General features: G+C 42.3%; 2 protein-coding genes across 3 annotated transcripts in view; one reads left to right on the forward strand and one right to left on the reverse strand.

Moving 5' to 3' along the window:
• The window catches only part of ACAD11 (acyl-CoA dehydrogenase family member 11), a 101760-nt gene that overhangs the window by 26144 nt on the left and 63011 nt on the right, over nucleotides 1-12605 (forward strand). The window contains exons 6-11 of the mRNA XM_040433274.1: nucleotides 587-734; nucleotides 3613-3734; nucleotides 8662-8768; nucleotides 9517-9640; nucleotides 11634-11711; nucleotides 12051-12189. Coding sequence (XP_040289208.1) covers nucleotides 587-734; nucleotides 3613-3734; nucleotides 8662-8768; nucleotides 9517-9640; nucleotides 11634-11711; nucleotides 12051-12189 — 718 coding nt within the window. The remainder of the gene's footprint in view (nucleotides 1-586; nucleotides 735-3612; nucleotides 3735-8661; nucleotides 8769-9516; nucleotides 9641-11633; nucleotides 11712-12050; nucleotides 12190-12605) is intronic.
• ACKR4 (atypical chemokine receptor 4) overlaps nucleotides 1516-12605 on the reverse strand; it is a 42670-nt gene continuing 31580 nt past the window's right edge. For both annotated transcript variants that reach the window (XM_040433277.1, XM_040433278.1), the window contains one exon: nucleotides 1516-1527. The gene's annotated coding sequence lies outside the window, so the exon portion shown is untranslated. The remainder of the gene's footprint in view (nucleotides 1528-12605) is intronic.

The raw sequence follows: 12605 nt of genomic DNA on the forward strand, positions 1-12605 counted from the left end.
CATAACCAGATAACCCTTAAAGGGGTTTCCAGGATTTGTATATTTTAATTTACCTGTGAAGGGATCTTTACTTACATGCTCCCCAATGCTCTATGGCTCCCAGGCTATCTTTACTGACTTCTGTATCCCGCCAGTCAACATCCACACAGATGAGATTGCGTGTGCCGCTGCAGTCAATGTCTGGCCTCAGCTGTGACCGAGTCCGTGCAGAAGTTGACAGGTGGGGACCTGAAGTCCGGTGAAGACAACTTTAGAGCAGGCAAGTATAGATCTTTTTACAGGTCCTGATGGCCTTTGTGCCTTAAATCTGTTATAAGAACTGGTTGCTGTGTATAGTATTGGGCATTTGGTACCGTTTTGTTAGATGTGTACTGTTTAGTCCAGCATCTTTACAGTAGTCTGCTGGAAAAAAAACTGTGTATTTATCTGGATGCAACAAAGCATCTTTCATTGCATTTCCGGATTTTGTGTGTCCAGGGGTGTCCTTACAGATCTGCAATACGAAGACAAATTCTGAATACATCTGTGTATAATGTAAATGTAAATCTGGTGTCCTAGCAAGCTAACATTTACCGATTCTCTTCAGGCCCGTGTAATTGCTGTGCTTGATTGGGAACTCTCCACTATTGGGCATCCTATGTCTGATCTGGCTTACTGTGCTTCACCTTATTTTTGGCCTCGAGGTGTGCAGTTCCTTGGAAGCACTAGTAGCAAATCCTTTGCAGATGTTGAAGGTGAGTATTTGTAGTAAAGACAGACATGACATAAATTTGCGTCTTATTAAAGGGTTTATCCTATGAAAATTATCGATCACCTTCTGGAAGGATAGGAGATAAATATAATTTCACAAGGAGTCCCAACAACTGGGGCCCCCTATGAAGGGTCCCCTCAGCAGTCTGCATGTTGGTCCGCTGCACCATTAACTTCTGCAGGGCCGACGTAAGCAGTGCTTTGTGAATAGGTGATAAATACTTTTTGTTGGATAACCCCCATTATCCTGGCTCAGTCATGTTATTCTACTGCAAGCTTCCAGGTAGGGGCGTAGCTATAGGGGGTGCAGAGGTAGCAGTCTCTACCGGGCCCAGGAGCCTGAGGGGACCCAAAGACTGTTGTGGTGCATAAGAAGACACCAGTATTATAGAAAGTTTATGCTGGTCAAGTTACACCTCTGGCTCAAGGGGGTGGCGTTTAAATTTTTGCCTCGGGCAGCACGAAGGCCTTGTGCTTCCTGCCCCTGGCCACAAAGCACTGAGGAAAGGGGGGCCCCAAGGTGAACTCTTGCACCAGGGCCCATGAGCCAATAGCTATGCCCCTGCTTCCAGGGCTATCACGAGCCCAGAAAAGTTCCTACAGGAGAAAGAAGGGAATCTGAATGAATCATTACTTCACTTTATTAATAATATTAATAATAAAGAACCACAAGCCCAAACATAAAGTATATAAAGACAATATGGCTAAAAAAACTTAAATCAGAAACAGACCACTCTATATATAACGATAATACCTCATATAGACCAGCAGATAAGTCTGCAATGTAAAAATAAGTAAAAGCTTGAGCTACCAACCTGCAGAAGGCATCGTACCCAGCTACCCCTCAGACTGCAGCGAACCTTTATTACCCTGACATCATTGGAGTGTTCATTGGTCCCCCAGTGGCCTCCCCCTTTTTTAAGGGGTTTTCCTGTTTTAACCCCATTTTCAATTAGGCCCCCAATATGTAGTCCTTGAAAAATAAGATGTGCACTAACCTCCTGCTCCATTCAGCAATGTTTTTAGTCCCTGACCTGTAAACTTCTGGACGGGGTCACCTGCATCGCTGCAGCTTTTCACTGGCCTCAGTGGCAGCATGCTCTAGCAGTGATGTGAAGAAGCACGTCTGGAAGTTTACAGGCCGGTGACCTGAAGCACCGCTCTAATGCTTGAACCAAGCTCTGGACCACATTCTTAAATAACCACAAATGGAGTTAAAGGTGGAAAACCCCTTTGAGTTTTTTTAACTTCTGTAGCTGTCTGTATGGATTTTATATTATAAAGGGCCTGCTCAGGATTACAAAAAGATGGTTGCTTTCTTCAAGAAACAGCTCCGCTCCAGTCCTTCGATTGTCTCTGGTTTTGTAGTTCTTGTCAATTAAATGCGGCTAAGGCTACTTTCACACCTGCGTTAGGTGCGGATCCGTCTGGTATCTGCACAGACGGATCCGCACCTATAATGCAAACGCTTAGATCCGTTCAGAACGGATCCGTTTGCATTACCATGAACAAAAAAAAAAAAAAAAAATTTTTTTTTTTTTTTTTGTTCATGATGATGCAAACGGATCCGTTTTGACTTTACATTGAAAGTCAATGGGGGACGGATCCGTTTGAAAATTGAGCCATATTGTGTCAACTTCAAACGGATCCGTCCCCATTGACTTACATTGTAAGTCTGGACGGATCCGTTTGCCTCCGCACGGCCAGGCGGACACCCGAGCGCTGCAAGCTGCGTTCAGGTGTCCGCTTGCTGAGCGGAGCGGAGGCTGAACGCTGCCAGACTGATGCATTCTGAGCGGATCCGCATCCACTCAGAATGCATTAGGGCTGGACGGATCCGTTCAGGGCTGCTTGTGAGAGCCTTCAAACGGAACTCTCAAGCGGAGCCCCGAACGCTAGTGTGAAAGTACTTTAAGCTGCAATAGTACACACAGTGTGTGTGGTGCTGTTTTTAGAAAGCAACCATGGTTTTCTCATTTATGAATGTGATCTTTTTTTTCATTTCTCCATTTCAGAAACCATAACGTTTGTTTGTTTTTGTAGACAAAGCCATATTGATATTTTGGGGTTTTATGGTGTTCACTGTGCGGCATAAGTGAAATGCTAACTTAATTATGTGGGTCAGTAATATTATGCCAAGATTAACTTTATATAGCTTTTTAATGTTTTTTTCACAATGAAAACTACTTTTAAAAAAAATTGTATTTGCATTATCACATTCAAAGACCCCTAACATTTTTATTTTAACATAACGATGAAGCTGTGCGATGGCTTATATATATTTTTATTTTTATTTTTTTGCAGAATGAGTTTTCACTGGTAGCAATTTTTGATCACTTTTTAGTTTTTTTTTTTCAGTAAGTAGGAATGGACATAACGAGACAGTGGTATGTGACCACAGCAGATTGACTGCAACAGCCACATGCCCTGTGTGAGAATGCCATTGCTGGACCAGGCAGCAGAGAGGGGTGGGGAACTGGGCAGGGTCTGTGTGGGAGCAGCAGGGACAGCACCCTGGGAACTGGGCAGGGTCTGTGTTGGAGCAGCAGGGACAGCACCCTGGGAACTGGGCAGGGTCTGTGTTGGAGCAGCAGGGACAGCACCCTGGGAACTGGGCAGGGTCTGTGTGGGAGCAGCAGGGACAGCACCCTGGGAACTGGGCAGGGTCTGTGTTGGAGCAGCAGGGACAGCACCCTGGGAACTGGGCAGGGTCTGTGTGGGAGCAGCAGGGACAGCACCCTTGGAACTGGGCAGGGTCTGTGTGGGAGCAGCAGGGACAGCACCCTGGGAACTTTACAACATCATTTTCTGTAATACATTTTCAACATTGCAAAAGCGTATCTTTTCTTCTTCTTCTTCAAGGAATGCCTGCATTTGAGGATCTGATAAATATTTATAGTCGCTGTCGAGGAATATCATCACAAGTGCATGACTGGAATTTTTTTCTTGCTTTGACTTTTTTTAAGCTTGCTGGGATATTACAGGTAAGGACCGTTCTTTATATGTAATATACTACACTCTACATACTTTGGTCATGAAGAAGGACCCCCACTAAAATGGTCCGAAACGCGTAACAATTTTTCTTGTGTGTTGAATAATAATTTTTCCCGCTTTTGGATATTGATCACCTATTTGCTGGATAGGTCATCAGTGTTGGATGCCTGGCACCCCCACCAATCAGCTGTTTTTGGCAGCTGCTGGTGCTAGGAACCAAACTGTGGACAGAGTTGGAAGCAGAAGGCTCTGTGTGTAGTGGTTGTGTCAGCGTACAGCAGATTAGCTCCCAGCAACTTTATAACATTGTATTTTTGAGTTATAACCTTTGTGCCATCCACCTTGCAGCATAAGTAACATGTCACCCCTATTATATTGGTGAGTACGATTTCAGTGATACCAAATATGTCTAGTTTTGCTTAAAACAAGGCACTGCATTCCATAACTATATAGTGTTTTTTTTTTTTTGTTTTCTTTTCTCCGTTGTTTACCATTTCCCGTGTGACCATATCCAGCAGAAGTAGGGTCTTTAAATGTTACACCTGCTCAGGAGCTAAGTGGGTGCCATAGCTGCCAGTTGCCGAAGCTAATTTTTGTGATTGGCAATAACGGCGATTGCAGGCATTTCACACCTCGGCATAGCATCTGAGAGGCTTTTCCCCACAAGCACTGCGCTGTTGAACGGCTCACTCACGTGGTGATCTGGGGAGCCATTTCTTCTCTGTGGTAGTCTCAGTCCCTCTGAAGGATCCAAAGCTACCACAGCAATAGTTTCTATAGAGTGTTGCCTTTGACAGGGCTTCATAGGAAGATAGCGAATCTCCCATAGAACAATTAAAAAATAAAGATCATTTACAGTTCTGCATCCTGTACAAATTGGACGCGTAATAAAAAGTTATATAGACTCCAAAAAGGTGTCAATAAAAACTACAGATCACCCTGTAGAAAATGAGCACTCTCACGCCTCCATAGATGTAAACATAAAAAAGTTGTCAGAATATGGTTATGCAAATAAAAAATACAAGATTTTATTTCTTTTTTAAGTATTAAAGCACAAGATATTGTTGTAATCGTACTGACCTGGAGAATGGAGTGACCATATCATTTTTACTGCATAGGGAACGCGTGAAAAACGAAACTCGTAAAACTTTGTTGGCATCGCATTTTCCTTTCAAAATTTGAAGCATTTTAATTTTTTCCAGCTTCCCACTACATCATTTGGAACAATAAATGATGGTACAGCTTATCCTGCAAAAAAAAAAAGACCCTCATACGTGTATGTGACCAGAAAAATAAAAATGTTATGGCTCTAGGAAAGCAGGGAGTAATGAAATTGAAATGGGATATTGCTTGGTAATAAAGGGCTTAACTAACATATTTTTTTTTTACAGGTCTTTTCAGTTCAAGTGATGCCATATACAGTGGGGGAAATAATTATTTGACCCCTCACTGATTTTGTAAGTTTGTCCAATGACAAAGAAATGAAAAGTCTCAGAACAGTATCATTTCAATGGTAGGTTTATTGTAACAGTGGCAGATAGCACATCAAAAGGAAAATCGAAAAAATAACTTTAAATAAAAGATAGCAACTGATTTGCATTTCATTGAGTGAAATAAGTATTTGAACCCCTACCAACCATTAAGAGTTCTGGCTCCCACAGAGTGGTTAGACACTTCTACTCAATTAGTCACCCTCATTAAGGACACCTGTCTTAACTAGTCACCTGTATAAAAGACACCTGTCCACAGAATCAATCAATCAAGCAGACTCCAAACTCTCCAACATGGGAAAGACCAAAGAGCTGTCCAAGGATGTCAGAGACAAAATTGTAGACCTGCACAAGGCTGGAATGGGCTACAAAACCATTAGCAAGAAGCTGGGAGAGAAGGTGACAACTGTTGGTGCGATTGTTCGAAAATGGAAGGAGCACAAAATGACCATCAATCGACCTCGCTCTGGGGCTCCACGCAAGATCTCACCTCGTGGGGTGTCAATGGTTCTGAGAAAGGTGAAAAAGCATCCTAGAACTACACGGGAGGAGTTAGTTAATGACCTCAAATTATCAGGGACCACAGTCACCAAGAAAACCATTGGAAACACATTACACCGCAATGGATTAAAATCCTGCAGGGCTCGCAAGGTCCCCCTGCTCAGGAAGGCACATGTGCAGGCCCGTCTGAAGTTTGCCAATGAACACCTGAATGATTCAGAGAGTGACTGGGAGAAGGTGCTGTGGTCTGATGAGACCAAAATAGAGCTCTTTGGCATTAACTCAACTCGCTGTGTTTGGAGGAAGAAAAATGCTGCCTATGACCCCCAAAACACCGTCCCCACCGTCAAGCATGGGGGTGGAAACATTTTGCTTTGGGGGTGTTTTTCTGCTAAGGGCACAGGACAACTTATTCGCATAAACGGGAAAATGGACGGAGCCATGTATCGTGAAATCCTGAGCGACAACCTCCTTCCCTCTGCCAGGAAACTGAAAATGGGTCGTGGATGGGTGTTCCAGCACGACAATGACCCAAAACATACAGCAAAGGCAACAAAGGAGTGGCTCAAGAAGAAGCACATTAAGGTCATGGAGTGGCCTAGTCAGTCTCCGGACCTTAATCCAATCGAAAACCTATGGAGGGAGCTCAAGCTCAGAGTTGCACAGAGACAGCCTCGAAACCTTAGGGATTTAGAGATGATCTGCAAAGAGGAGTGGACCAACATTCCTCCTAAAATGTGCGCAAACTTGGTCATCAATTACAAGAAACGTTTGACCTCTGTGCTTGCAAACCAGGGTTTTTCCACCAAGTATTAAGTCTTTTTTTGTTAGAGGGTTCAAATACTTATTTCACTCAATGAAATGCAAATCAGTTGCTATCTTTTATTTAAAGTTATTTTTTCGATTTTCCTTTTGATGTGCTATCTGCCACTGTTACAATAAACCTACCATTGAAATGATACTGTTCTGAGACTTTTCATTTCTTTGTCATTGGACAAACTTACAAAATCAGTGAGGGTTCAAATAATTATTTCCCCCACTGTATCTGAAATTTTTTTTATATTCTTTTGCCAAAAGAAAAAATTACTTTTCATGGAAAATATATTTTATAAATGTGAATTATTATTATTTTTTTTCATAAACTTTATTTAACTTCTCTTTTAGTCCCACTCTCATCATCATTGACCAGTGTAAACATCGCAGCAATCAGCCAACAAATGTGCAAACGCCTGTTGGTCAGCTGGTTGTATGTGAGCACGTTTTGTCCCTGTGTTGGGATGTGCTGCCTACATAATGGTAACTGCATGGGGGACAGATGAGCATAGTATCATTCATCGAGTGGCCGGTGTTAACGCTTGTTAACCGAGTGCCAATTGACTCATTTTACCATTTGATCGGCAGGGGTGGACTGGCCATAGACCCTACAGGGAAATATTTTGGTGGGCCAATGCCCAGGGGACCACCCGAGCCCTCTTCACAGCCTCCAGCTGGGTACATAATGATCAGATGCTCTCAGCATTAATTAATGCTGGGACCATCGGGTCCTTATACACCTGGCCAATGGCTGCAGGTGTCCTGAATTCGACTGTATCGCTATCCTCACAGTTGAAAACGTCAGCGGGAGCAGCAGTATTTTGTGCTGCACTGTGGGATTGCTGTCCTCGCCTGCTTTTATTGTCCCTGTCTACATATAACTGTTCAGATATCTGACCAGGACCTGTCACCTCTCCTGATATGTTTTACTAAATTGTTTGTATTCCACATGATATAATTCTGGAGCATTTAGTCATCGGACTCTATGTTGTGTCCTTCCTCTGTTAGTCCAATGTGATGTTAAATACTTTTATGTAAAAAAAAAAAGTATTATAGCAGTGATCATTCAATAAAGGTCTGCAAGCTTTCAGAGCTGATACGAGAAATCCAGCACCGTGTCTCGATAAAAACCATTCTTTATTGTGGTGGTCACTTGTGGTGATCCATAAAGTGCAGATTCACATGCCATGCATTTCAGAAGAACACATGTTGTCCTTCGTCATGGCATTCAAGCTTTCAGAGCACAGAGGCAGTATACAAATGATCGACTGGGAGGCACAACATTTAAAAGATATTAAAGGGCCTTTGTCATCAGGAACATCATTATTAAACTGGCTGAGTTTAGACATGTGCTAATGTCAGTTGAAGCTAAGTCTTTGTCCCTTCTTTCTAGGTGCCTTAGTGAAAAAGGAACTTTATTTTATGTAAATGAGTCTCTAGGAGCAATAGGGGTGTTGCCACTACTAATAGAGGCTCTGTTTTCCCTCCGCTGGCTGCGCCCTCGTCATGTTGATTGACAGGGCCAGGCAGAATGACGTGAACACTACCTGGCCCTGTCAATAAACATAATGAGGGCGCGGCCGAGAAAGTACATGATGGTGTCTTTCTAACAAAACTAGAACCAGCCCTGTACTTCACATGAATCCAGAGATCTCCCCATTCATTCTTGCCCCTTCTCTGCTAGGTTTACATTAAACTGGCAGCTCAGGGGGTGGCCCTTTCTGCTGCAGCTCAGGGGGTGTGTCCTTTCTGCTGTATCTCTCTCCATGTCACAGCTCAGGAGGCAGTGGAAAGATGGAACTGAGCATGTGCGTCCACCTAAGAGAGGTGAACCTAGAAATAAGAAAAAGAACAAACAGCAGGTGAAGTTATGCAGATACATTTATTGAATAAATGGTGGCTATACAGAATTTTTAATTACATGCAATTACAAAGGTATTCTGAAAACTATTTTTTCATGGGCTAACTTCTTGAAAAGCAGGGTTCCTACAGATACAGGTGGCCCCACATTTCCACTACAATCGCTTAGAGGAGGAGCTGTTCTTTTCCCTTCTGTAACAAAATTCACATATCCCATCTTTGTTGTAGTTTGTCTGAAATGTTTGTTTTTCAGGGAATTCATGCAAGGTTCCTTCTTGGAAATTCCAGTGGAGAGAATGCTAGCATATTTGCTGACATGGTTCAACCTTTGGCTGAAAATGGATTAAGACTCGCCAAAAGGTAAGACGTTCACGTTTTCTTGCATGCTATAAATTGTGTACGCTGAGTTTTCTACAGTCGAGCTGACAGCAATGTAATGCTGCCCTAGTACCGTAAGTTTTAGCTAAGGGCGCTTGTATTCATATTGTGGGAGCTTTCTTCGACTTGCCATACCTGATAAGAAAATCCCAGCTCATGAATAAGCTTTACTCCCGCACATGTCTTTAGTGGTGCTAGATGTTGGATGTATTTTACAAGGGCAACCAAGTTAACGGGACCCTGTAACCAATATATTGTAATCTGTAGGGTGCTGTCCCGGTGATTAAATAGTGTGTGCGGCTGCACCCACTCGAGAGCTTGTCATATATGCCCCTTCCTACTCTGAACTTGGCCTAATGGCATTTGTTAATATTACATTGCTTTTAGTTTCCAGCGTTTGTATTTGGCTATCTCCGGCAATTCCATATAGATGAATGATGGAGCGGACAAGCATGTGTGTCTACTGCTCCAGGCAGAAGAGGAGCACAGTACCCTGTTCTCATGATTGACGGGGGTCTCAGCGGTCAGACCCCCCACCAATTATTTACTTATACCCTATCCACAGGATAGGGCATAAGTTGTCTTAATGGGACAACCCCTTTAAACATTGACTCATAGGAAGCCCATTCTAATAGGCGACATTAGCAGATGTCTCTCTTCCTCTAGGAACCTACATGATGTTACATTGTTTCATTTGTCAATATAATTAGCTCTTTATAATATTTTCCAGAGAACAATCAGCTGTTGAGTTGCCTAACTCTCCGGGGGAGCTGTTCCTGCTTAGTGCCAAAGGGCAACGGGTTTTGAAGCAAGTGAAGGAGTTTTTACAGCAACACGTATTTCCTGCACAACAGGTTAGATTTTCTGTCAGACGTTTTGCAGAATACAAGGTGATATACACGCTTGTAGTATTTGCATCACGGTTAGTATATTATAACCGAAACAATCATCAAAAAGATGAAGAGCTATGTGTGGAAATATACTCAATATTACCAAAAAAACAGAAACACACATATATGATAATAATACATTTTATTAGATGACATCATAAAGGACAACATATAGATAAATGATTGTATGTATAGCAGCAATGCAGTTAACGCTGCGAATCAGCAGCTCCCCAGTAGGTGCTCAAGGTAACAATACCCCCTAAAAAACCACTCCTTATGGCTTGACAGCCACATGCATGAGAAGACATAAACTCCTCAACAGGACCAGAGGAGGGAGTATGTTGCAAATGATCCAGGTAAAAAACGATGCAGGCAAGAGCCACAGAAGTTACAAAAGCCAAAGAAGGGTAACAAAAATAATACATACTAAACCAATTGCATAGTGATTTTTCAAGGGGCGCCCCTTGAAAAAGCCGAGCGAAACGCGCGTCAGGGTGCGCTCTCCAGAGGTCCAAGGTTTCTTCCCTTATTATACTCCATCAGGTATTGATTTGTTATCTGCTGTTATTAGGCTTTATATGGGTCTCACTATGCAATTGGTTTTCTATGCTATTATTTTTGTTACCCTTCTTTGGCTTTTGTAACTTCTGTGGCTCTTGCCTGCATCGTTTTTTACCTGGATCTTTTGCAACATACTCCTTCCTCTGGTGCTGTTGAGGAGTTTATGTCTTCTCATGCATGTTGCTGTCAAGCCATAAGGAGTGTTTTTTTAGGGGGTATTGTTACCTTGTGCACCTACTGGGGAGCTGCTGATTCTGCGTTAACTGCATTGCTGCTATACATACAATTATTTATCTATATGTTGTCCTTTATGATGTCATCTAATAAAATGTATTATCATATGTGTGTTTCTGGTTTTTTGGGGTAATATCACGGTTAATATTGTCAGACTCCCACTGATCAGATACTGATGACCTATCCAGAGTATAGGTCATCAGTTAAAAAAAAATCTCATAAAATCCCTTTAAACAGCTGAGGTCCCTGAGTTAGAGGTAAACAGCTAAGATTAATATGCTGTTAAGTTTTACAAATTGCAGAGTTCAGATGACTGTTTAAAAATTGCAAAAGTTTCCTACCTGTGGTGTATTGTGCACTGTGAGGGCCATTGTAACATAGGCTACCAATATGCCATAGATCAGGGCTGGTCAACCTGCGACTCTCCAGCTGTTGCAAAACTACAACTCCCAGCATGCCCAGACAGCCTACAGCTATCAGCCTACAGCAGGGCATGGTGGGAATTGTAGTTTTACAAGAGCTGGAGAGCCGCAGGTTGGCCAGCCCTGCCATAGATGTTTGTTATTGAAAAACTCTTTAACTTCAATGCTATTTTTGTTATTGCATTCAATTTTTCCTCCAGCTTTCAGTTTCACTGCATCAACAGACAGTTGCTTCTACTTCTCAGGGAAATACGTCAGAGAGCTGCTCTGATGACTTGATCTGTAGCCCTTATGTCTAGATCCCTAACAGCTCATAAGCACTTATCAAGTTGATAAGAATATAGCTTATGTCTAGATCCCTAACAGCTCATAAGCACTTATCAAGTTGATAAGAATATAGCTTAAATAAGAATGCAGCTTAACTTAGTGTTTCTGAGCTGTCAGGAGTAAACTCATAAATGCTACAGATCGAGCCATCAGAGCAGATTTCTAATGTATTTCAGTCAAAAGCAGAAAGAACAGTCTTTAGAGTGAGACTTGAGGGCTTTAGAGGATAAAGTGTTAAAAAAAAAAAAAAGACCAGTTGGAAAAATGATTTTTAGCCCAAGGCAAGTAGAATACAACGATAAAACAAATGCCCCCAAATGGGCCCATAGTCTTTAACTATATATTGTGTGGGCTTACAGTTTTTTTTTAATCATCAGTGTCATTTTACAAGCTACTATACTCTGTCATTTTAGGAGATTTTAGAATATTATACCAAACATGAGAACTCGCCACTTAGATGGAGGAAACCATTGGTCGTAGAGAAGCTTAAGGTAAGTAGTAACATTGCAAATACAGACTGGCTGCTGCAGATTTACTAGGACTGTTCGGCTATAGCTTAGTGCCAGGGTACTGGTTATGGCTTTTAAAGGGGCTGCCAAAGGAAAGTACTGTAAAAAGATTCTAGTTTTAGATTTTGCTATCTAGAAATGGCACCACTCTTGACCAAAGGCTGTGTCTGGCGTTACAACACTACCTCCTTTACTTGTATCCTCTGCTTCTCTTTTTTTAACCTGGACAACCCCTTAAAGTATTAGCAATCAATGCTTGAACAAAATGTATAGTTGGTAAGAGCTTGTTCCTTTCTTACAGTGGTTTAAAATTTTCCCTAGGAACTGGCAAAGGCTGAAGGGCTGTGGAACTTGTTTCTGCCAGCTGTCAGTGGTCTTAGCCAGACAGACTACGCTTTTATTGCAGAAGAAACTGGGAAACATTTCTTTGCTCCAGAAATTTTCAATTGCCAAGCACCAGGTTTGTGTCTAAGGGTGCAGTCACACATTGGATTTTGCCTTTGTCAAAATGTGCTGCTTCTGCCACACTTTTTGAGCGTGTTTAGTTTAGTCCCATTGAATAGGGCTAGACCCGGAGTGGACAGCCGCCGCAGTTTCCAGTTGTGTCCATATAGAATGTATGCCACAGCCACATGAACGGCAGCATCGCCTCCCATTGACCATAAAGGGAGGTGGTCCCCACACAGCCACCTCACATTTTTTGGTGCTGAATCTGCACCACATTACGAAGACAAAAATATCCATGTAGCCGAGGCCTTATCGATACCAATGTCTAGTGAACATTCCAGTCAATCCTGTCTGTGTGTGGAATAGGGCTTTATTGTGCTGTTTATTTCCCCAAATCATCCCTTTTGTGTGTGTATAGGTAGCCAGCTT

This window comes from Bufo bufo, chromosome 5 (assembly GCF_905171765.1).
Source record: "Bufo bufo chromosome 5, aBufBuf1.1, whole genome shotgun sequence".
NCBI classification, from domain to species: domain Eukaryota; kingdom Metazoa; phylum Chordata; class Amphibia; order Anura; family Bufonidae; genus Bufo; species Bufo bufo.